Genomic DNA, 24,008 nt, shown 5'->3' on the forward strand with positions numbered 1-24,008 from the left:
GGTTTCACAGCCTAAAATTCGACTGAACGCATTTGTGTATTGCAGGTACAGTAACAAGTTTGAAAGGTATGTCCAGGAAAAATGAAATTCAATAATTTTCCACTGACTGGAAGGGGACGAAAAATGTCTTCTACATCATGTACAGGTACAGCACAGGTGAAGTTTTCTGACCAACTGCTTGCATTGAGTGGCTGTTATACCACTCAATCGCTGCAGGCGATGACCTATTGACAGATCCGGGGAATAACGTGTGCAGGCACCAAGCAGAGGCGTGGTGCCTACCTCCGTTACATCCTCGGCAGCCTACTCATATCGATGGATCTTGCAGCTCTGCAGTGGTCAAGTCATTGATTCGTGGATATGCCGCCTTTTCGTCCAGTTGATTTTGAGTCCAAAGCAACATCTTTAACAGGCTTGGAAGTTTCGGATCTGCCATTTGTGCGAAAAGGAATATACAAAGGAGTGTCCGTAAAGCCACATATTGCGACAAGGTTAAGCAAGGTACTGAATGATAGTCAAATGGCAGTTTATGGGTTCTAAACAAAGACGACAAAATGTATAATTTTTTGAACTGTATAATTACTCTTGGTACTGAATGATGGTCAACATATAACCTAAATAAGTAAGGTCCAAAAAATTAAGTTGTATTAAATGCCTGAAAATCTTAAACACAAATCCTGAATATTTAAAATACTCCAGTATGTCAGCCTTAATTAACTCTACAATTAGTACATTGCAAAAACAAAAAAATGAGATAATTACTATCTGTCTGACCATGTTTGTCAGTCTAGCTGACAGCTTAAGTTCCACTCATATATGTATTGCCAAATGCAAAAATCCAGGTCAATAGACGTGATAGTACATTGTAGGTTGGCACGCATTCAAATTAGCTAGTGATAAAAATCTTCATTTCCTTTATACAGACGTGATAATACATTCCATTTTGGTTTTAATCTATTTTTTATACCCTTGTGATAACCTCGTTAACTTAATCATTGATAAAAATTTAATGTCAAACTTCTGAAGTGTAAAATGAGAATAATATGCCCATCCGTCCCCTCTTCTTGATTATTAAAATGTATTGGCACTAATCCCACGTTGTTTTCAACTACAACTTCGACTATTTTAAATAGCAAACTACTCGATGCATATAAATTTACGCTTGAAAAGAATAGCATAAAATTCTGCTAAATCTAATCTCCAAGTAAATAGTAGATATCAGTCATATCCTAGTATACAGATTCCTCGATATCCTTTTGTACACAAAATTTACTAACCTTTCTCGTGACTTTGGCTTGTAAGAATAGCAGCATTAACTTCACTTGCAGTCTTCAAACGTTGAGAAACATCCAACAGTTCCCCATAAGGGCAATTTTTTACATCTTCAAAAACCAGTAGTGCTACGGTTTTCTCTATTTCCTCAAGAAATGTTTGCTGCAAAACCAGAGGGAAAAGCAGAAGTCATAGTCATTTCTTTAAAGCAATTCAGTTGCATGCAGAATAATTTAGATTTGAATCCTGAAACCTAAATTAAATAATAATAACAGCAAATATAGTAAAAAATACATTTTCTTCGCCTCTTGGTGCGAGTTCTTCCTGAGCAAACTCCAAAGCTTCACTTATTTTTCCCGCACGAATCAACTCTATTAGTTTCTGCTGCTGAAGATGAAAGTATAGTTGGGGATTTGTGTCCAGAATCTGCATATAATCATCCAAGTCAGTATAAGGAGCCACACGTTAATGAATATTTTCTTCACTGAGCTCCCATCAGAACACATACGGGGAAAAAAATGCATGCTTCTGATATTAAAAAAAATGTAACGTTAGACCTCGAAGGTAGAGCTTCTGCATCTTTTTTTTTAAATAGGGGAAGACCAAAATAAAAACACGGTTCACACAATGCTTGTCTTAGCAATCTAATTGTTTGCTTCGCATAATCAATGATACACCTTGATTGGCTATATCTGCACTCTGGCTGAGATTTTTCTAGCCATCTACATTATCCAAGTTGTATTCACAAACAAGTAGAATCATCTCACAATTTTGTTAGCTATTTCCAAGTAGTAAGACAATAGAAGGGTGGAAAATATCCTTCTGGAACAGATGAGTTAATATATTAACTCTTGTTCTATACTACACGATGTTTGTTGGAAAAAAAAAAGATGTCAAGTTGAGATCCTCTCGTTAGTACTGGGTAAACATTGTTAATACCGAGTTTTATCAATAACCAATGATGTGTGATACATATACTTCTTTTTTTCCATGTTAAAAGTACTCAGCCCAAACTCCTAAATTGGTGCAAGCTAGATTGGATGCTGCTTATTTTCAATTGTTCCTATCACCGCAAAGATGTTCAATAGTGCAGCCTGCCCAACAGGACAGCCAGCTCTTATCTGAAAAGCATGTGTGGCAAACGTGGATACCTAATATAAAGAGCAGACAATCGAGCAAGTAGCAAGAACTGATGATCAAATCAGAAGCATATCAATTGATAAAATGGAAGCTCACTAATACTGCCTAATAAACAAAGTCCAAACATCAAACGTCAAATTAACACAAAACAAGACACCAAATTGGGTAGCAAATTGGGAGAGGATTTTGTTCCTGTATTCCAAACTAGTTGCTGCTCTTAATTGCTGGTAAATATAGTGATCACGAACAGGGCATCCAAATTGCCCACATTGCAAAACTGACTGTTTCCCTAGTTAACTGGGTTTATTTCAGTCTCTCAGTAAGGATGGAAACTAAATCTGCCGGAAGTGAAAATATTGACAGGAACAAAGTCAGAATCGAACCGTGGGATTAAGATCGTTGATTTTCTCGATGGCCTCCTGAACATTCCCCGATTGGACTGCTTTCTTAACCTCCATCCGATCCGTGATGGTCGCCAGGTCAATCTCCGCTGCAAAAGTAAAACCGAACACTCACACGAACTGCCCAATGGAACTTGAGCAGCGGAGGAGGTAGGGGGGAGGAAACGAGCAATACGCTGGGTGCCGGACTCGATGCGGAACTTGTCGGCGGCGTCAACGAAGCCCTCGGTGACGAGGAAGTTCATGACGAGGCGGTTCATGTCCTCCTTGCGGATCTTGACGTCGCGGAGCTTCCGCTCCCACTCGTCGCGGGTCACCACCTTCTTCGAGGACGCCATGGAGGCCGGCGAGTCGATGGAGTCCAGGTCGCGCAGGACGATGCGGGAGAGGAACATCAGATGGGGGCCAAGGGCAGAGGTGGGTCCGACTGCTGGGCCGATCAAACAGTCGACATACGGGCGGGGCGGGGCGGGGCTAGGGTTTCGCCGCAAGGGAGGGCACGGCCGGAGGATGGATTGGACTTTGGATCGAAGCAGGGGATGCGTCGATGTCGGGCTCCCGTCCGTAGCCCGGACTCCGGAGGGGAGAGAGAGAGTTGGCTGTTACTTGCAGCAGTATCCAACTGCCTCAACCGTGGCTTAAGCAGGGGATTTCGTAGGGCTTCCACGGCTTTAAGCTCCATTCCAAGCAATATATTTTCGAAGAATTAGATATATATATCATGAATTTGAAAAATATTGAGCCCGTTCGGCTGGCTTTTTCCCAGCCCCCACTCGGGTGCTGCACTGCTGCTGGAGTAGCCCTCCACACATAGCACTGCAGCAACAGTGGAAAAATAACAGCCCCAGCCGGCTGAACATCCAGCCGAACGGCCCCATTTTTTTTCAAAAGCTTTCTTTTCTGAAAAACACAAAGTATAGGCTTATAAAACTACAGTTTTGTACCATTATTTTCTAAAAATAACTGCAACATCCAAACATTCCCTTATAAATATTTCGTGATTTTTGTAGTTTGTGGAATATTCTGCATGATTATGGGTCTAAAAAGATATATCCATGATTATACTGGAAAATTTGAGTTTAACATATGCTTAAGTTAAAGTAGCAAAAAAAATTCTTAAAGTTTTTTTTTGTTTTTAAAGTAGTATTCGAAGTTTCGTCACTACCATATCAAGTCATGTACGTAATGGTTTATTTTTCATATGTCGTCACGGACTCAATGTTCCTCATAGCAACAGAAGTTAAAATACGCATATTTTTAACTTGTAATTGTGTGTGTGAATGATATCTTTATTAGCCATAACAAAATACAACAAAAAAATGTATCTAAACTAGCCAGACTTTATTGCCAATAGCTTGGGTAAGGGCCATCGCTAGATTTTGAATTAAAAAATGACTGCACAGAGAGCAAATGCTGTAAACGAATGGCAGGAGCAGAACAAGAAGATTGTGCTATTCTTTTATCCAAAAAAAACTCTGATAATATGTATAGCAAATAAAGATAAAAGTGAACAATATCTAAAATAACATTCGGAATTGAATTGATCACATAATAAGCCTATTATTAATCAAGGAGCAACACAGGGGAATAGAGAAGGGGATGCAACAAGCATTGTAGCAGTTCTAGATTCCAAAACCAATGTATTATCGAGATCGTATTTTCTTTAGCTTTAGAAAATCTCGAGAAGGGGGTTGGGGGGGCAATTCGAGAAACTCGCGTGAAGGAATAGAGTTCTTTCTTCCTCCTACGATCTGTTTGGTTGGAGTGATGGGACCAACCCGGACGGGTTCGACCCATTTTTTTTGCTGTTTGGATAGGAGTTGGGTAGGGGATGGAACCAACCTCAGCAGAATATACCTCAAAGATGCGGGTTGCGCTCGTCCGTCGAAATCCGGCGGACGGAGCCGCTCCGCTCGGGTTGAAAAAATCACGCACGAGTAAATCCCTCCAGCCTTATCCCTTCACGCCTCTCTCTCTCACCCTCCAGTCTCTCCCTCCCGTCGCTGCGAGCACCCGGCGGCCGGTCCGCGGACCGCACGCCGCCGGCCACGAGCGCGGCCCCGCCCGCGACCGCACAACCAGGAGCGGACGCCAGGCGCTCGCGCGGGCAGGGGAGCGGCCCCACGGCCCCGACCGCACGCCAGGAGCGCACGGCGCCAGGTCGCGCGGGCAGGTTATGATCTGGTTATGATCTCTGTTATTCCTCCCATGTGTGATTCGTCTGTCAGAAATGAGAATCATTCAGAGGATAAGTGTTGGAGAACAACAATGTACAGGTGTTGGAGAGATTACAAAGGAGCTAGCAAGCTAGCTGAAAGAGAAAGAGAAGCCTAAGCAAGACTAAAGCTATCTAACTAAGTTGGGAAGAATTTACTCCAAATATCCACTTTCATCTTATCGGAAGGAGAGAAACACCTATTTGACCAAACTATCAGATCCTCATTGCAGCGTTTAGAGATCATTAAATTTGTTTCATCTTCATGGCGAAAAACCTTCTTATTTCTGCATTTCCAATACATTCCATAGAATGCATGAAAGAACGGTGCTTTTGATCCTAGAGTTTGATTCCTGAAGGGGCTTTAGGAACGAGACATTGTTTTGCAGACTTGACTAATCGATGGCACGATGAATCGGTCGTAGATGGCGAGCATTAACCAGGTCCACAGGTCCATTCCAATCCATCCATCCAAACAAGTGACGGGTTGGCTCCAACCCTTTGCAGTCCTCGAACCAAACAAAAAACTGGAACGAACCCGACCCAGCAACCAAACAAAACAAAGATTGGAGCCATCCCCAAAATGAGAGTTGGAGCCAACCCAACCCACACAACCCCAAACCAAACACACGGCTACAGTCCTGTCTCCGGGACGGGAGTTTGGGGTGATTGCTACTTCCATCACTTCTGGGCCTTTTTAGCCAGTCTCGTCGTCCAGGATACATGTTGTGGGCCGGTGCTGATGAGTTGTTTAGAACATGCTCCCAGCTTGTGGATATTTAGCACGGCCCATCAAACAATTTCAATTATACACGGAACGTTTGCACCGTAACACTGCAAGTTCGCCATATTTTTTAACTAATACAGATCCAATTTTTCCATTTTAACAACTGGAGTCTGGAGGTCCCGATGGAGAAGTCGGAGATGCATGCAGATTGTGTGGTGCGTTTTGCACTAACCGATACTCATCCGTGGGTGGGATCGAGGGGATGATGTTACGATTTACGACACGTCAGGCAGCAGCAGTTCACCAGCCAGTCGGCACCACGGTCCACGGCAATGGAAGCAAACGCAGGCCGCACAACGGCTTCGTTCATGCGTGCAGCCGGGACTAAACAACACGATCCCCTTCATCTGAAGGACCAAAATTTAAACCCATGTTGCGTAATGGGCTGCGCCTACCACAGTAATTAAGAAGAGACCACTGACCCTTGCCGACTCGTGTCTTCGTTCTGGCACGTGTGCACGCTGCTGCGGACTCGACTGATCGGCTCGTGCATACTGCGACGATGTAGCCGCCGCCATGGCTGGGTTGGAGCTCCACTGCCACCCGTAGTGCCGCTGCACTACGCACGGGGGGGTTCACAGTGCTCGTGACTCGATCTAGATTACTCGAGCCGTGCGGAAAAACACGAGGCGATGGGATTAGTGCGTCCGGCTGTGACCCATTCACCTCGATCAGGGAGGAAAACGCATGGAAAAAACGAGGCCGCGCACACGCGCCCTGAGACACGTCACTCGCTAAATAAGCCAGCCGCCGGCGCCGGCTTACTAGCTCGTCGTCAACGAGCCTGCCGCCGCCGCTCCGCTTATCCGGCCAGCAGCACTGTGACTGCAGCGTCAGTAGTCGCTGACTCACTGTCAACACACTGGACACTCGACACTCTGAAGCGTCGCTTATATAAACCTCGCGGCGAGAAGCTACTGGAGGAGCCATTATTGCCAACGCTAGCTGATCCACGGTTGTTGTGTGGCAGATCTGCAGCAGTGCAGAGATATAGATGGACATGGGGCGCAAATCCTCCTGCAGGGACGACACGAACGGCGTGGTGGCGGCCCTGCTGCTCGCCGCCGCGCTGTGCCTCGGCGCCGCCGCGGTGGCGCGGGGCCAGCTGACGGACGACTTCTACGACTACTGCTGCCCGCAGGCGGAGGACATCGTCAAGGCGCGCGTGTCCGCCGCCATGAGGGCCGAGGCACGCATGGGCGCCTCCCTGCTCAGGCTCCACTTCCACGACTGCTTCGTCAACGTACGTCGTCGTGCCTCACTCTTCAGGCTCTGGGGCCTGTCGACTTTTTATGCACTCATGACTCATGTGGTCACTGAACAAAGAGACTTGGCCGGCTGCACTGCATGCACACGTTGCAGGGGTGCGACGGATCCATCCTGCTGGACGGGAGCAACAGCGAGAAGCTGGCGGGGCCGAACCTGAACTCGGCCCGGGGGTACGAGGTCGTCGACGCGATCAAGGCCGACCTCGAGAAGGCGTGCCCGGGGGTCGTCTCCTGCGCCGACATCCTCGCTCTCGCCGCCAAGTACGGGGTGCTCCTGGTATAGCTAGTAGCCCCTCTGATCTTCTTCATTCCCAGTCGTCTGAATAATATTTATTCGCACGTACAGTGCTTCAGTTACCAAGCAGCCATCGATTGATCACACTGGAAAAAAAAAGAATCTATGAACTTGTTGATGGATTTGGATCTGTGTACGTATAGAGTGGTGGGCCTGACTATGATGTTCTGCTGGGACGGAGGGACGGTTTGGTGGCGAATCAGTCCGGGGCTAACAGCAACCTGCCTGGACCGTTCGATTCTACTGACACAATCGTTCAGCTGTTCAAGGATGTTGGTCTGAACACAACCGACGTGGTCGTTTTATCAGGTAAAAAAAAAAGTGACACCCGTACAACAATACTCTCGTTCGTGTGCATGTTCGGGCTGCTGGCGCTGGGCGTGTCATCGATGAACTGCTGACCCGGGGCGACCCATGAACCCGCGTGCAGGAGCCCACACGATCGGCCGGGCGCGGTGCGCGCTGTTCAGCAACCGGCTGTCCAACTTCTCGGCGGCGAGCACCGTGGACCCGACGCTGGACGCGTCCCTGGCGTCCAGCCTGCAGAGCCTGTGCCGGGGCGGGGACGGCAACCAGACGGCGGCGCTGGACGCCGGCTCCGCGGACGCCTTCGACAACCACTACTTCCAGAACCTGTTGAAGCAGAAGGGCCTGCTCTCCTCCGACCAGGGCCTCTTCTCCGGCGCCGACGCCGGCGCCAACGCCACCAAGGCGCTCGTGCAGGCCTACAGCGCCAACCCCCAGCGCTTCCTCTGCGACTTCGGCCGCTCCATGGTCAAGATGGGCAACATCCGCCCGCTCACCGGCTCCTCCGGCCAGATCCGCAAGAACTGCCGCGCCGTCAACTGATCCGCAAGAACTGCTGCGCACGTGTGATCGTTTGGGTTAAGCTAGGGTTTGTCGATCGCCAGTAAGAGTATGGGGCAGACAGCGTACGTGCCAATTCTGATGAAGGAATCTGTAACTGCGCTACAGTGCTGGATCAATTATCAGTGTAGGTGCGTTGCGTTCGCCGATGGAATTCCCTTGAAGGCTTGAACAAGCCAGCAAGAAGAGAACAATAAATGCCACGGAGTCCTTTGTGAGATACTCTTGAGTCCTTGACACGCATGTATGCAGTTACCCATGTCTCCCGGTCACCCAATCGCATTGACATCGTGCTCGCCTTCTGCTCTGTTCTGAGAATGATGCCTCGCCTTCTCTCCATAACTGGCAGTACTGCGGATTAGGACTGCTGCGATGCGAGTCCATCTGCAACTATCCTGCCGTATAAAGTGCCCGGCATGAACAGTTTCGCGCTGCACTATTCGTACGGTGGGGGGCACGAGACCTGATCGCGACTGGGAAACAAGAACCCGTTGCTAGTTATCTCGGCGGGTTCCTGAATCAGACGAGCGAATGGGGAACTCAAGAGGGATCGGTGCGCCAGCTTTCGGGTGATCATCAGTTTGGCAGAGCGTACAGGGACAGCCTGCCTTAAGCGAAGAGCTAAAGTTGACTGCTAAACTTTAGCACATAATACATATTACTATATTAACAGTCTTACATATGACAAAACCTTTTAATATTGGCTAAAGTTTTGTTTATCCCATTAGCACTTCCGTTTGGAGAAATTAGCGCTAAAGTTTAGCACTTTCACCTACTAGCACCCTATTAGCACCTGGATTGGATCCAAACAAGACCGTAGTTACGTTCATGGTTTCGTGAGCGATTACGCAAAAGTGGCCTCCCTTTCATCTGAACCAACCCTTCTAATCCAGTTACGTGCTCTGCACAGGGCAGAGCAAGTCCAGGCACGTAGTACTGGAGATGTCTGTTGCAGATTAAAGCTCCTGTTGACTGACAGCCTTGCACGGAATGAGACACACACACAACTGCTCCTGCTCGACCGAAGCAATGCAAACCAAACTAGAACAATGTTTCGCGTCGGAGTATGTACACTGCCTTAGTGGTGCCTTATGATGGTGACTTACGATTGGGATTAGGTCCGATGGCATTGGCAGGCTAGTTAAGACCAGGGTTAAATAAACCAACCGGTCCGGTCAAACCGGCGAGGTCCGGTAGCGGTTTACCGGACTGGTTTGACCGGAAACCGGTGGAAACCAGTCAAATTCAAAATCGCATGCTCAACCGGTTCCGACCGGCTTACCGGTCGGTTTGACTGGTAATCGGCCAAATTCAAAATTTTTTCTTTTTTGATTTAAATTCAAATGCCCGCAAAGTATACTAAATAAATATTTGTATAATATATTTTAGCCTAAATGAACCCTCCAACCATCTTTTGTAATAATTTTACATTGTATTTGTATACTTTTGTATGCACACTTTTTTTGTTTAACTTCAAATACCCGCAAACTATACTAAATGGATGAATTTTTGAGAAAATTTGACACCATTAGATTCGTCGCACCTTGAAGTATTTTTAGATTTTTTTAAATTTTTTTTATTTTTTGAATTTAAATTTGAATTTTGAATTTGGACCGATTTAGTACCGGCCCAAACCGAAACCGGGCCGGACCAGTTTGGCTGGTAACCGGTCAAACCGGACCGGTTCCCACCGGTTTATTGAACCCTGGTTAAGACACCTGAATATGCCCATATGCAGACGCTGGTATTGAACGCATCGTGTCTCTGCCCGCTCACCGTACCTGCACTGCATGCAAACACGCTGGGGGTGCCATCTGACAACGACGCGGCGACGGATCGCAACGTTGCCAGCTGAAAATGTGTCGCCGACCCGAACGAGATGATTGCCCATCCTTCACTTCAGATCCAAGAAAAGGCGGCCGCTCCCCGTGCCCAAACCAAACGGGCACAAGCTACCAGCGACTCAGCGAGCACCGTGCGTGGCTCGGCTCTCTATATAAGACTCGCCGGCTCGATCGGGCGCAAGAGAGTGAGCCCGGCCGGCCGAGTCGCACGCCGCTGCGTGAACGCCCTCGGGAAAGATCAATGGCGCCGCCGTCGCCCCGTGGCGTGCCGTGCGGTCCTCGGCTGGTCGCCGTCCTCCTCCTGCTGGCCGCGCTGGGGTTCGGCGTCCGCGCCGGCGCGGCGGCGCAGCTGTGCGCCGAGTACTACGACCGGACGTGCCCCGGCGTGCACCGGGTCGTGCGGCGGGTGCTGAAGAAGGCGCACGAGGCGGACGCCCGCATCTACGCCAGCCTCCCCGCCTCCACTTCCACGACTGCTTCGTCCAGGTGAACTACGTACTACAGGCCACAGGCTAGCGCCGCTCTGTCGGTCTGCCCCGCGCCGCGCCGTTCGTTCTGAGCTTGTGGCCGGTCTTCTTCAGGGCTGCGACGCCTCGATCCTGCTGGACAACAGCTCGAGCATCGTGTCGGAGAAGTTCGCGACGCCCAACAACAGCTCGGCGCGCGGGTACCCCGTGGTGGACGCCGTCAAGGCCGCGCTGGAGGAGGCCTGCCCCGGCGTCGTCTCCTGCGCCGACATCCTCGCCATCGCCGCCAAGATCTCCGTCGAGCTGGTGAGTTTTTTTTTCTTCTTCTTCTTTTCCTAACCGGGAAATGTGCGCAGCAGATCGATTGATCCACCATTAGCCTTCCACGAATTAAGCATCGCACTGAACTCTCGTTTGGAGCTCGCTGCTGTTAGCGAGCTGATGCTTAACAGCACAGTGGCATTGCTCACGAATATTTGACGCACCCACAGCAGCAGACTGTTGGACTTGCACTGTACTAGCTTGCGTGACGGCCCGGCCGGCAATAATTCTGAAGCTCCTCCAAACCTCGAGCAATAATTCGAAGCCGTCGATGCAAAATAATTGTACTAGCTAGTGTGGCCATTAGAGAGATCTATCATCCACGAGAAGAAGTTGACAAAATTGCACATCTTTTTTTTCCCCTGAGAGGTCAAATTGCACCTCTTTTTTTTCTGAGGGGTCAAATTGCACATCTTTTAAAGCATGCAAAACAGAGAAGAGGCAACCCATAGTAGTACGACGTGGCTACTCACACATCAACATCACGCATCGGCTCTCAGCAACACGACGTCTCTAGTACTAGCAGGTCGCACCAATCCTTTCCGTGCCGCTCTTTAATCCAACACGGCCACATGACGCCTGGGTCCCGTGTGTTGCATTGCATGCACGCGCGCAGTCCGGCGGGCCCCGGTGGCGCGTGCCGCTCGGCCGGCGCGACGGCACCACCGCCAACATCACCGCCGCCAACAACAACCTCCCGAGCCCCTTCGACAACCTCACCGCGCTCCAGCAGAAGTTCGGCGCCGTCGGCCTCGACGCCGCCGCCGACCTCGTCGCCCTCTCGGGCGCGCACACGTTCGGGCGCGTGCAGTGCCAGTTCGTGACGCCGCGGCTGTACAACTTCAGCGGGACGAGGCGGCCGGACCCGGCGCTGGACCGGGGGTACCGGGCGCTCCTCTCGCGGCGGTGCCCCAGGGGCGGCGACGGGTCGGCGCTCAACGACCTGGACCCGACCACGCCGGACGCCTTCGACGGCAGCTACTACGCCAACCTCGGGGCGCGCCGCGGGACGCTGCAGTCCGACCAGGAGCTGCTGTCGACGCCCGGCGCGCCCACGGCGGCGATCGTCGGCCGGTTCGCCGGCAGCCAGAAGGCGTTCTTCAGGAGCTTCGCCAGGTCCATGGTCAGCATGGGGAACATCGGGGTGCTGACGGGGAGCCAGGGCGAGGTCAGGAGGAACTGTAGAGTGGTCAATGGAAGCTAGCCCCGTCGAGGCCGGATCAAGTATTTAAGCACTAGCAGCTGTGTGTAATGTAAATGTGGTGTGCTCGACTCAGATTGAGGGAGCAGTGTAAACGCGTATTGTTGAGGGTATGTATGATGCAACGATCGATTGTCTGTTCCTTGGAGATTCAATAAAGAGTCTGGATTTTTTGTTCAACATTCGGTTAATCCGAAGACCAGGTGGTTTGGAAAAAGATTAAAGGCTTGTTCGGTTGCACATGGATTCATTCCGGGCTGGAAAAATGATAGAAACAAGACATAATAAAAGATCAGAATTCATTTCAGGTCGGAAACTAATTGCAATAAAATAGACTCATAATAGGTACAATAAGAGACCGTGATTAATTCCACACCTCTAAACTCATGGATTGATTCCCGGTTTCTTATTGTAGCATCATGAACATATTATATTACAATTAGTTTACGATCCGGAATAAATTCGTGTCTCTTATTATCTTTTATTATTTTTATCATTCCCAACCCGAAATGAATCCATGTGTAACCAAATAAGGCCTGAGGGTTCGTTCCGTAACCGCCAGGTCAGGTTTCAATTTTGGGCCTCGTTTAGATGCATGTTGTAAACTTTTTGAATCAGTCTACTCTGTTCCATCCAGAATGGTTCCCTGAAACGATCCGTTATGAGAAAACCAAACGGCATCTGAGGAGGATTCCATCCGAATACCTCATTCAAATCCAGAGGTTGAAGCAGTCCAGGGATTGGGATCAGTTGATCCACTTGGTACCACCCGTTCCAAGCCTGGAACCAATCCAAGCCTAGGAGAATCCATCTTCATTCTAGGTCACGAAGAGGGAAAATTGTCTGGATTGACCGCTTTGTATTCCGGTCCGCATCTAACCCAACGACCATTTCTGATCTGGTCTGACTTCGAACCGGACCATATTGATCTGGTTGGAACATGCTAAGTTTTAGACCATTCCGGACCTAAACAAACGAGACCTGAATAAGTCACTTCAGGACTTATCCCTTTCATTTCACTCCATTCCCTTCATTTCCTGTTGAAACCGAACGGGACCTCGATTGGCTACGGCTTCTTTTATATGAAGATCATAAGCCAGACCCCTGGGATCCGAGTCAGCCACCGGCCCACCCGTGATCCGACGAGTGCCCGCCAGGATTGAATGATTGATGATGGAAACATCAAACATGAGAAGGCGTAGCCGATCCGCGCGCCTGAAATTCGACGAAAGTCCAACCCCAACGAGGCAATCTGGCAACCGACACGCACGCCCCGAGCTGGATTCAAACGATTTCAAAAGGGCGACCCCACCTCCAGGGTCCACGGCTCCCGTCTCCGGCTCTCCGCCCGCCCGCCCGCGCCACACGCCATGGCCTCCCCGCCGCGCGGCCAGCCCTCCCCGCAGGTGCCCGCCGCCTCCCACCCGCTTCCCCGTGCGTTCCTCGCCACCTCCTCCCCACGCGCCGCGGCGGCGGCACCGGCGCCCCCGCTCTTCACCGGCCGCCCGCTAAACCCTAGCGCTCCGGGCCACGTCTCCTCCGCGCCCCACGGCATCCTGTACCCCGTCGCGAAGCCCGTCGCCCCGCAGCTCCGCCGCGTCCCCCCCATTGCCGTCGGGTACCCCCGCGCCCACCCCGTCGCTGTCCCCGTCGCGCAGCCGTCGCAGCCCCTGGTGCCCTCGCAGCTCCGTTCTGTCGCGTCCGTGCCTCGGGCTCATGTGGCGGGCATGGCAGCGCGTCCCCAGCAACCTCCGCGAGGAGTTCCGATAGCTCCGCAGCCCAAGGTTCGTGAATTTTTTTAGTTCGTGAGGTCTGAATGGAAGGGGAATTGGACTGAATGATTTGGTCCTCCTTCGGTTAACTGTTTTCTTTTTTGTTTTGGATCTCCTTTATAATTTTTAAATATTGAGCCTGATTGTTTCACGTTGTTCGGGTCTGATTGGCAGGATTACTTGTTTAATTAAATAATCTGGCACGTTAACGTGGAAATACAGTGATTTAACTTGTGTGGTTAGACATTGGGAATTCAGTCCTTGTAAATTGCTGGAGAGAATATAGCACAGTATATGTTCTTAAATTGATATTAGATGGTGCTAATATGTTCCGGGCATTGTTTTGGTTAAGGTATATTAATTTTGAAGTTACATTGAATACTGATATGTTTTTATGCGTTTGTGTTGGAACTTCTTAGGTTACTACAGCCCCTCTTGTTGCACCATCTAGTGAGCAGGGCAACCCAAAGGACAGGTATACAACAAAAAAACAATCATGTATATGTTTTTCTTTTGTAGTGAAAATTTGTTACATGAAAATTCTGCATTTGTATTGATTTCAGGGAAAGGAGCAGAGAAAACTCTACAATTTTGGTGATTAATGACCGCAAAGTAAGCACTTAATGGTTACCTGTTCTTTTGCACTCGGTTAGTCAGTTGTGCTACCACCAGCAAATGGTCTCATAAGACTGAATGGTTATTATTTTTTGGTTGGCTTGAATTTGTGTGATACATATTCCACGTATTATTGGATCCTGGGTTCTATGATGACATGCTGTTAAGAAGTTTTTTACTTGTACTGATTACTCATATGGTTTTCCATTTCATAAGGTACTATAATCCCACAGAGTTTAATATTTTAATACAGAGATGGAAAGATTTGAAAATGCTATTACCTCATCTCAATTCCATTTTTCTAGTGAAGCCAGACAACTTGGTTTTCTCGGCTTGTGTGAGAAGGCCTTCTTCTTAATACAATGCCGTGGGGGCAGTCTAACCCCCCGCTGGTCGAGTTTTTTTTTTTTAAAAAAAAATTAGTGAAGCCAGACAACCTGGTTCTGTTCCATCTTCCTATTCTTCCAGATAGCTACGATCATGCTGATACTTCACTATGTGGGCAAGATAGGTTGGTTATTTATTATAGAGTAAAATGCACTGGGGGTCCTTAAACTAGTTGACCTGTTCTGTTTAGGTCCATGAACTTTGAAAGTGCATTTTTAGGTCCACAATCTATTCAAGTGTGTCACTTGAGGTCCAAAACACCTCTTACTAGAGTTGACCGCCTACGTGGACCGCCACGTAGATGCAACGTGGACCGTATTCCACGTAGATCCAAAGCACGCCGCCTGCACGCACCGCTCTCCGCGCGCAGCTCTCCGCGCGCCCGCCGCCACGCGCCGCGGTCGTCGCGGACGCACGCACCCCGCCTGCGCGCACGCCGCCGCCGCGGCCACTGGGGAGAGGGATGGCGCGGAAGAAGGAGGGCCGGCCCCGCGTGCGTGTTCATGCCGCGGCCAGCCTCGCGCCGCCCCGCTGCGCACCGCCATCCACCGGCCTGGGGAGCTCCGAGCTCCACGCCAGCAGCCGTGTGCCGGCCGCGCAGGCCGGCCCCGCCGCCGCCGCCGTGGCGCAGGCAGATCTACGGGTCGTGGCCGTGGAGCAGCGCTAGGGCCGGCGGCGCGGGAGGGAGCTCCACCCGGACAGAGGAGGGAGGAGAGCCGCAGATCCGCACGAAGCTGGCCGCCGGCGAGCTCGGGAAGGGAGGATGCACCGCTGCAGGGAGTGGCGCGCCGCGAGGAAGGATCTGGCCGCCGCCATGGGAGAGGGGATCGGGGGAGCAGAGGGCCGCCCGGCCCTGCTCGCCACCGCTGTCGGAGAAGAGGAACGCCCGCGTCACCGTCGGAGGCACGACGCCGGAGATGAGGCAGGGACGGCGGAGGGCGCTCGAAGTCGACGCGAGAGCTGCCCTTGCGTCCTTCGCCCCCGCGCCGCCGCCCTCCTCCGCCTCCCTTGCGCGCCTTCATCGGGCCGCCTGGAGAAGACCGAGGAGGAGCCGCCTCCTCTGTTCCGCGCGTACTCCACCGCCGCGGCCTCCACTGGCGGGAGGGTGGCGGCGCCGTCGCCGTCGCCAAGAGGCCGCGAGGCCGCCGCACCATCTCACCGTCGTCGCCGCTCCCACGAACCCCGTGGCGCCGGTGACCAGCACGGACAGGCCCCTATCACGCCGAGAAGCCGTGAGGCCGCCGCAGCTTCGCGCGCTCTGCTTGCTCCGGCGCTGGCCGCCGCCGCTGCGCGCGGCCCTACCGTGTCCGCGGCCGCTCCGCCCTGCCGGCGCGCGCGCAAGCGCCGGGGAGGAGGCTGGCGGGGGGGAGGCGAGCCGCCGCCGCCGCCATGGGAGGACGGGCGCGCATCCGGCCACCCCGTCCGCGCCAGCGAAGGGAGCACAACGCGCTGGAGGACGGCGGAGCAGGGAGGGGCCGACGCGGGTGGGGGGGAGAGAGAGAGGAGGGAGGGAGGAGAGAGAGTGGGGAGGGAGAGAGAGAGGAGGGAGGGAGAGAGAGAGAGGAGGGAGGGAGGGAGAGAGAGAGGAGGGAGGGGCCGACGTGGATCTACGTGGCGGTCCACGTAGGCGGTCAACGCCGGTAAGAGGTGTTTTGGATCTCAAGTGAAACACTTGAATAGATTGTGGACCTAAAAATGCACTTTCAAAGTTCATGGACCTAAACAGAACAGGTCAACTAGTTTAAGGACCCCCAGTGCATTTTACTCTTTATTATAGAATTGGTCTACTAATCAAGAAGGCCCATGTCACAAAATTTCTCATGCTTTATTTGTTATCTTGTTAAACAAGGTGGGTTGTGCACATGAACTGACATTTCTTTTGGTTATGTATTGGCTGCTCCAAAGGTTAACTTGCTGGAAAGTGAGTCAGGATCCTTGTATGCTCTCTGTAGATCCTGGGTGCGTAATGGTGTTCCACATGAAAGTCAGGTTAGCCCACTTTTCTTCTTTCAGATGAATGCAGTGGTTGGTTGCTTGTTAAAATTGCTCTGAGACAGAGTGGTTCTTTAATATGTAATTTCTTTAAATCAGTTCAATCTAACTTGTCTGAAGTGCATTTTTTATGGAGTTATATAACTATGTTACTTTGGTTTCAAAGAAATGTCTATCTTTTTTCCTTGACAAATGTAGCTTGCATATATTTGTTAGTTAACACTATGATTTTTTTGTAAGCAAATGTTTCAGACGTTGGTGTTAACCAGGGAGTGTTGTGTTGTCTAGTCATTTAGGCAAACACAATAGTATTCTGCGGTGATCAGTTTGAATGCATCTGCAACCCACAAGACTTTTTTTTTAATGTGTGCCATGTTATCCACGCTCTCTGCATTGTTCTATTCAGCCAAGCTTTGGAAATGGTGAACCAATTCTTCCAAGACCTTTGCCTGCTTCAGTTGTAGATTCTAGAATATCAGATAAGGAAAATAATGGTGCTGCGGATTTGGATTCAGATGAAGAGCCACAGAAGGTACCTTTTATAAAATCTACTTTGCAGTTTAGCTATTTTGATTTAACTAACTTGCTGATAAAACACACTATGATTATAAAGCATACAACCTGGATAAATTCTAGCAAATTCAGATTCTACTTGTCTATATTTCAAATTTGTTTGGCCTTTTGTAACTAGCATTCTGATATTGACTTGCAATTTTCATTAAATCAGTAAATCACATACAATTAAAAAATCATACTACATCTGGCTATAGGTTACCAAAGGGAACATGTTGGCAAGATTGGCCTCATGTGTATGTGTGACATTACCACTTTACCGTATCAAAAATTGTAGCCAAATCACTTTCATTCCTTGATTGTTTAGTGGTGAAGTATTTCTTCTTCTGTAATGAAATTCTTGTTCAAGTAGAGTTACTTTTCTGTGATAATATGCCATCTACCATTTTGTGGTCTATGGAGTACTTTTCCAATTTTCCACCTTTTTTTCTATCAGAACTCACAAGTAGCACAAATGTTTTCATTTACCATTCTAATGTTAGACCTGGGATACCAATTAATTTGATTTTTCATCTTGCAGAATGCTGATGGTGAATACAACACAAGTGACTTATTGAAGCAGCATGTAAAACGTGCCAAAAAGATACGTGCTGGGTATGCATTTTTCTCTCTCCTTTTATTTCACTCCTCTATCTTTATACAAGTGTCAATTAATTATCAGAAAAATATAAGGCAAAACATGTCAGTGCAATTTAGATGATTGGCTGGTGCCTCTGAAGAGCTGTTTAATTCAGATTGGTATATGCTTTTCTATCTTCAACATCAATAGCTTCTTGTCTAGGTAGAAATGCAGCTTCTATCGATTATCTAGTCTATGGTCTTGGTAACTGTGTCGATGATATTCCTACTGAGACTGGTCTAAACAAAAAGCATATAAAGAAACATGAATACAAGGTACTGATTCCGATTGGACAATCAGTTGTTTCATTCATTAATGGCAAATGCTTCTTTGACAGGTTGCAGAAGGAAAGGCTTAGTCGGATTGAAAGATACAAGCAACGCCTTGCACTTCTTTTGTAGAAACGACTTTTGACAGTACCTATTAAACAGAATAAGCTGAAAGCATAGGCACACAGATGTTTCTTGCAAGCATTTACTTCCTTATAGGAAGCAGGAACATTCGTTGAGATGTTTTATGACCAACATTGTATGTTTAGGAGCTTTCATTCTGTATCTTTTTATTACCAATTTATCTGTCAAACTGATATTTCTAATGTTTCTCATAATAGTGAGCAGTGCATAGAAGCATGTTGTGCACTCGGAATTTCTAGCTAATGTGTGTGGTTACTCGTTTAAAGACGAGGATTTATGGTGACAATTACTTGGTAAATTTTGAAGCGTTAACAGAGAAAAATGCCAATTGTGCAACATTTCGCGCTTGAAGGTTTAGTTTTTACGTGGAACTAGCTCTGTTCTCAGAAACATGGTTTGAAGTGTACCGCTACTACTTATAAAGCTACGTTCATCAATAATTGGGAATGGAGTAGTACATAAATGCTACTGATCAGTGGGGAAAAAAGATTGTTGAGCTTATAAAATTTCCTGTCACCTTAATAACAATGCGCTGTCCCCACAAATTGGTTGTTTTTCTTTGTTTGAGATGTAAAGAATTAAATGATTTTATATACTCAACTCCAGTAATAATGAAGAGATTTACATTTTTTGAACAAATATTTGAGAACAAAACGAAGGAATCAACACGCTCTCTTCTTACGGCAATGAACAACCCATATTCAGAACTCAGAACAGCATCAGCTTCAGTTCACCACCCTGCAGTTCCTCCTGACCTCCCCCATGCTTCCTGTGAGCGGCGCGATGTTTCCCATCTTGATCATGGCCGTCGCGAAGCTTTGGAAGAACTGGGCCTGGCTTTTGGCGAAACGCTGGACGATGGGCGCGGTGGATTCCGTGCCCTCTTCCGGCGCGGAGACCATCGCCTGGTCGGACCTGAGCAGGCCGCGGTTGCACCGGATGTTGGCGTAGTAGCTGTTGTCGAACATGTTCGGCATGGCCGGGTCGAGGTCGTTGAGGCCCGTGCCGCCGCCGCCCGCCGCCGCCGGGCAGCGCTGCCGGAGGGCGGCGAGGTACGCACGGTCCAGCGTCGGGTCCGCCTGCTCCGTGCCGCTGAAGTTGTAGAGCCTGTCCTGGATGGACTGGCACTGCGCGCGGCCGATCGTGTGTGCTCCTGCGAGGTTCAGCGAGGCACGCGTCATTATTTTTTCTGAGTTCGCAGCTCGCTACCACTACGTGCCACAGCGAGGTTGCTGCTACGGCGCGTATGTTATCGAGGGTTCATCGTCCTCGTCCCGGACTCCAGGCGTGTTCTGAAACTACCTTGGAGCGCGACGAAATCGGTGTCGTCGAGGCCAAGGTCGGCGAACTTCTGCGTAAGACTATCCAGCGGATCCTTGGGGCTCGGGAGGTTCTGGGCGCCGTCGAAGTTCGCCTCCATGCCGTCCCTGCGGCCCACCATCACCCTCCAGTACGGTCCTCCTGCCTGCTCGTCCAATCAGAAAATCGCGTCAGTAATTCCGAACACCAGCAATCGCGCTCTGTCAATTAACTTGTATGCGCGTGCACCGTCTACGGCCCTGTTTGGTTGCTCCGTAGAACAAACTTTGACTAATAATTAAAGGTACTAAATAAAGGCTGTTTACAAAATTAACTCCACAACCCCTGCGCTACTTCGCGAGATGAATCTAATGACACCTTTGACCACACGATTAGAGAATGGTTACTGACGCGATCATTAAAAACCATGGATTTTCCACATGCCCCCACATGCCCCGCATACAACGTATCCACACACAGGTTTTGGCGAGAGGGTGATATCACGTCGAATTGGGAGTAGATCCAAATAAAAAATCACAACGTATCCACACACATTTTGGCGGTGAGTGAATTGTGCCATATGGCCATACATATGCTTACATGTGCCACTAGATAAAACATAAATAAGACTCCGGCAAGTAAAGCTGCTGCTGCTGCAGGTCACTCTTATTGGGAAGGTAAATGCAGGTTTATACACTTCTTTTACTGCTGAGCCTCCGGTTCTTTCTTCTCCAGATACCTGTCAAATTCAGCTTTGCCATTTGAGTTGCATATAGTTATTCGGCCAGTATGGCCCAAGGGACATAAGGATCCCTCATTATATATATAGGCAACTTCACCAAATATGATGTTGCAATGCGGATGGCTGAAGAAGAAAAATGAATTCAGCACTGCAGTAAGCTTACCTCATAAAGAGTCTTGAATAGACGCACATGGCGCACCAAATGGAACTGTTTGATCAATATCCATCGAGTCATAGACAGATAATTGCTGCAGTTAAAAATGTCTCAAGTATTTTTATTTCATTTACCTGCTGTCATATTGCCAGATATCATTTCAGGAGGTTTGTTCATGTCAACCAAACCCTGCAACAAATATAGCTTATCAGAGCATTGGATGATGCATGTGTAAAAAAAAAGGTTAAACTGCATTGTAGTCAGGCAGGGTATTGAAGATAAACATTAGAAAGATATTGGTACATAACTTGGTATGGCAAGAAACTTTAAGGAGGCTCGCGAATGCCAGAACAAATTAAGGCATGGGTACTACTCAAAGACATGCTGATATGCAAGACACTGTCAGCTCTACACTACAACACTATTCCAAGGAAATCTATATATCTTATATAAGTGCAACCCATTTAGAGTCATTAATAGCTATTTCTCTCACATGTGGTGAAGCCACATCATCATTTTATTTCCACCATTGGATCTGAATGAAACCTCATATCCTAGCCTTCCACAACCCACTAAGAGTTCTTACTTTTTTACTTGCTTTTATTATTGTCATATGACGGAATTAGCAACAAAACGTCAAAAAAATAATGTATGTGCTAACACCCTCATTAATTTTTATCACACCCATTTCTAGCATCCAATTATACTACAGTAAGGATCACGATGGTGGAGAATCCATAACCAATTCAAAATATCTACATTCGTCCAATTAAACATAGGTACCAAAACCATTAAACAAAATATATTCTTTACAATTATCAACATTTTACAAAACTGTGTTGCCCACACTTAATTTTTTTTAAATCTCTTGCAAAAAATTCACTTATCCAAAGAGAGTCAATGCAAAGTCCAATCTCTTGCTTCACAAAATAATGCAGACATTTCCATTTCAACATTAAAGCATCCTTATCGTAACAATTATGGTTCCTCTTTTATCGGTTTTAGCAACTTGAACTTCTTATATATACATTAACTTCAGTATTTTAGCATTTCTTATACACAACCATGCCATATATCTCCAATGCTAAAATTAGCTGCAACTTCATAGCTCTATCTTTTCAGCCCACTCAACTTCAATAATTTTGCTCTAAAATCCCACAGCAACGCGCGGGGTATTCAACTAGTTTATCTAGTACTGAGTACTGTCATGCAAATGAAAGCTAAAGCATCTATTTGCCCCCCACATTCATTGTGCGCATACAGTTACTACTAATGTCTAAAAGGATGCGAACAGGCAGGCAAACACTGTATTTTATTGAGTAAAGAAAACTCCCATGAGCATTCTGATACAGTATTTCAGCCACTTGTGCATAGAAGCAATTAAGTAAAGTAACCAATGGAGTAAGTACCAGATATTTTTGCAGTCGAACACACCATTTCACTACAATATGTTCTCTGAATACAAGGACTGTATCCATTTTGTTCCCAGCAGGCAGCAACTATGGACTGTATCCTCGATCCCCGGTGCGCTGCTATCTTGCCGCCGTTTGGCCTCATCGCGGGCGCAGGCTGCTGTTGTGTCCCGCGTGCTCGCCATGGGTCCACCGTGACGCGAACCATAACTGGGTGGACACCGGAACGCCGTTCACCGTCGCTATTGTTTCATGCTTATTGATAGTTTTATGTATGGACCAGGCTAATGTACAGCCGGCCGTAAGTTAATCCCGTTGTACGGCCGCTCTTTTTAGGAAAAATCACTGATTGCAGTTTTCTATTTTTGCAATCTTTTCACTTCGAAAAATATCATAGTTTCAATACCGAGTGTCCAAATCAAAATTCGATTACACAGTTGCGCTCGTTTCAACAAGAGCTTCGAAACAAGATCCCACACCATTATGTTTCGAAAATATATTTTTCATCTGAGAAAATGCTTTTTAGTGTATTCTACTTTGCTTATGAATTTTGGAAAAGTTGCCCATCGTTTTACAGAATATTGCTTGACTCGTCTCGTCTAGTTAAGTGGATATTGATGTTGATTTTTAGAAGATAATTGGATGGTGTGATTAGAGGATAAGGGCAAACAATTGTGTTGGGGTAGGTGGATGTGTTATTGCATGATTAGTGATAGGTAACTTTAGCAAGTCAATTGAGCAATTTTACTAATTTATTTTGGTATTTTTCTAATCTATATAAGCAATTTATGTGTATTTAAAAATATTGTTGAAATATATGCAAGTAACGTCTTTTTTGAAGATCTTTTTAAAGAAAATACAGCTGCACAATTAAAATTTGAATTTGACAGATGTTTGAAAACTACAGTTTTTTTAAGAGAGAGCAATAGAAACAAAAATACTTCTCCGTGAACCGCTCTCTATAGATGCATGCGCCGTGCAATCAAGTTAAAATACGGCCGGCCGGTAAGAAGTCTTTACCTTTATGTATTTGTACTTTTCTGTTGAGAAAGAGTGCAAGACAAATTTCTAGAGTCTTCTTCACAATGTAAGAAAGAGATATTTTCTATAGGGCACTATAGAATTAGTAATACATAAATTTAGAAAATGCTAGAATGTTTAGGATTCTCTAGAAGGGAACACTTGTCTAAATATCATGCTCCCCTTTGTCTATAAATAAAGACCCCTAACTTTGCCATGGCATTCCAAGAGAGGTGAGAAGGGTGAGTGCTAGGATAGACACAAAGTGAGGGTGTATTGTATACTCTTGTGTAATATTATTGTGTTGTAATAAAGCAAGTGTTTTGTAAGTGTCAGTCTTCTAGTTTCTAAGTACTTAGTGTATAAGTTGTGATCTATCATATGTTGGCTCTGCCACTCAGGATCACAAAGAGTATAGGCTTCTGTTGACAGACAAAACTGGCACGCCCATAGGCCGACCGGTCTGTCCAGTTCTAGTCCGAGTAGGCTTCGTTTTATTTATGTAATCCTTGTGTAAACCGACTTGGAAAGGGGTACGACTTCCCCGGCCTATAAATATAAAAGCTAAGGGCGATTGAGGTTATTCTCAATCGAATCAATATAATTTACATCTACTTTTATTCTCTCAAACCCTAGCCTTTTCCAAACCCTAATTGTTGTTCTTCCTGCGTCTCGGCGGCGTTTGAAGATATTCTGAGTGGCCTTGCCGACCTCAGAGAAACCCTAACTGCGCGAGCACCGACGGGCCCCTCCCGAGCTCGTGTTCCTAGGCTCCTCGCGGTTCTCTACACTGTCCGGTCAGACCGGTCGGCGCAACCAGTCAGACCGGTTCGCCCAGAGACTCGCTAGTACGTGTTGATCATTTTGATGATCGTCCGTTCGTTCTAGCGCATTCGAGTGTGTTTGGCGCAAATTAGTGTCAACACACTTTT

The 24,008-nt window shown here is 47.8% G+C and overlaps 5 protein-coding genes across 5 annotated transcripts; 3 read left to right on the plus strand and 2 right to left on the minus strand.

Annotated features, from left to right (window-relative positions):
* Window positions 1-17: 17 nt before the first annotated feature.
* On the minus strand, window positions 18-3,448 carry LOC120691801 (protein GID8 homolog). The gene is made up of 5 exons (XM_039974994.1): window positions 2,989-3,448; window positions 2,796-2,902; window positions 1,567-1,698; window positions 1,278-1,434; window positions 18-429 (listed from the first exon to the last, which is right to left on the minus strand). The coding sequence occupies exons 1-5, from the start codon at window positions 3,206-3,208 to the stop codon at window positions 308-310; spliced, it is 738 nt and encodes a 245-aa protein (XP_039830928.1). The 5' UTR covers window positions 3,209-3,448; the 3' UTR covers window positions 18-307.
* A 3,306-nt stretch (window positions 3,449-6,754) lies between these two features.
* On the plus strand, window positions 6,755-8,467 carry LOC120692657 (peroxidase N-like). Its single transcript, XM_039976033.1, has 4 exons — window positions 6,755-7,058; window positions 7,178-7,360; window positions 7,522-7,687; window positions 7,809-8,467. Exons 1-4 carry the CDS (start codon window positions 6,810-6,812, stop codon window positions 8,225-8,227), a joined length of 1,017 nt encoding a protein of 338 aa, XP_039831967.1. The 5' UTR covers window positions 6,755-6,809; the 3' UTR covers window positions 8,228-8,467.
* A 1,691-nt stretch (window positions 8,468-10,158) lies between these two features.
* Window positions 10,159-12,258, plus strand: LOC120692658 (lysine-rich arabinogalactan protein 19-like). Its single transcript, XM_039976034.1, has 3 exons — window positions 10,159-10,575; window positions 10,671-10,862; window positions 11,494-12,258. The coding sequence occupies exons 1-3, from the start codon at window positions 10,331-10,333 to the stop codon at window positions 11,699-11,701; spliced, it is 645 nt and encodes a 214-aa protein (XP_039831968.1). The 5' UTR covers window positions 10,159-10,330; the 3' UTR covers window positions 11,702-12,258.
* Window positions 12,259-13,330: 1,072 nt separating this feature from the next.
* LOC120692325 (nascent polypeptide-associated complex subunit alpha, muscle-specific form-like) lies at window positions 13,331-18,714 on the plus strand. Its single transcript, XM_039975594.1, has 7 exons — window positions 13,331-13,862; window positions 14,270-14,325; window positions 14,414-14,462; window positions 16,758-16,841; window positions 17,251-17,376; window positions 17,938-18,011; window positions 18,374-18,714. The coding sequence occupies exons 1-7, from the start codon at window positions 13,449-13,451 to the stop codon at window positions 18,435-18,437; spliced, it is 867 nt and encodes a 288-aa protein (XP_039831528.1). The 5' UTR covers window positions 13,331-13,448; the 3' UTR covers window positions 18,438-18,714.
* Window positions 18,715-19,174: 460 nt separating this feature from the next.
* LOC120689337 (peroxidase 54-like) lies at window positions 19,175-22,201 on the minus strand. The gene is made up of 3 exons (XM_039971628.1): window positions 22,079-22,201; window positions 19,752-19,914; window positions 19,175-19,602 (listed from the first exon to the last, which is right to left on the minus strand). The coding sequence occupies exons 1-3, from the start codon at window positions 22,199-22,201 to the stop codon at window positions 19,175-19,177; spliced, it is 714 nt and encodes a 237-aa protein (XP_039827562.1).
* Between the last annotated feature and the right edge of the window lie 1,807 nt (window positions 22,202-24,008).

The sequence above is a fragment of the Panicum virgatum genome, chromosome 9N (genome assembly GCF_016808335.1).
Source record: "Panicum virgatum strain AP13 chromosome 9N, P.virgatum_v5, whole genome shotgun sequence".
In the NCBI taxonomy this organism is placed as follows: domain Eukaryota; kingdom Viridiplantae; phylum Streptophyta; class Magnoliopsida; order Poales; family Poaceae; genus Panicum; species Panicum virgatum.

Coding starts and splice junctions, on each gene's coding strand:
- LOC120691801 (XM_039974994.1), bottom strand. CDS start 3,208: ATGTTCCTCTCCCGCATCGTCCTGCGCGACCTGGACTCCATCGACTCG. Junction 2,903..2,988: donor CATCGAGTCCGGCACCCAGC/GTATTGCTCGTT, acceptor TTACTTTTGCAG/CGGAGATTGACCTGGCGACC. Junction 1,699..2,795: donor TCAACGATCTTAATCCCACG/GTTCGATTCTGA, acceptor GATTATATGCAG/ATTCTGGACACAAATCCCCA.
- LOC120692657 (XM_039976033.1), top strand. CDS start 6,810: ATGGACATGGGGCGCAAATCCTCCTGCAGGGACGACACGAACGGCGTG. Junction 7,361..7,521: donor CCAAGTACGGGGTGCTCCTG/GTATAGCTAGTA, acceptor GTGTACGTATAG/AGTGGTGGGCCTGACTATGA. Junction 7,688..7,808: donor CGACGTGGTCGTTTTATCAG/GTAAAAAAAAAA, acceptor ACCCGCGTGCAG/GAGCCCACACGATCGGCCGG.
- LOC120692658 (XM_039976034.1), top strand. CDS start 10,331: ATGGCGCCGCCGTCGCCCCGTGGCGTGCCGTGCGGTCCTCGGCTGGTC. Junction 10,576..10,670: donor TCCACGACTGCTTCGTCCAG/GTGAACTACGTA, acceptor GGTCTTCTTCAG/GGCTGCGACGCCTCGATCCT. Junction 10,863..11,493: donor CCAAGATCTCCGTCGAGCTG/GTGAGTTTTTTT, acceptor GCACGCGCGCAG/TCCGGCGGGCCCCGGTGGCG.
- LOC120692325 (XM_039975594.1), top strand. CDS start 13,449: ATGGCCTCCCCGCCGCGCGGCCAGCCCTCCCCGCAGGTGCCCGCCGCC. Junction 16,842..17,250: donor GTGTTCCACATGAAAGTCAG/GTTAGCCCACTT, acceptor TGTTCTATTCAG/CCAAGCTTTGGAAATGGTGA. Junction 18,012..18,373: donor GCCAAAAAGATACGTGCTGG/GTATGCATTTTT, acceptor CTTCTTTGACAG/GTTGCAGAAGGAAAGGCTTA.
- LOC120689337 (XM_039971628.1), bottom strand. CDS start 22,201: ATGAGGCCAAACGGCGGCAAGATAGCAGCGCACCGGGGATCGAGGATA. Junction 19,915..22,078: donor GAACATATTGTAGTGAAATG/GTGTGTTCGACT, acceptor TTGGACGAGCAG/GCAGGAGGACCGTACTGGAG. Junction 19,603..19,751: donor CGATTTCGTCGCGCTCCAAG/GTAGTTTCAGAA, acceptor TGAACCTCGCAG/GAGCACACACGATCGGCCGC.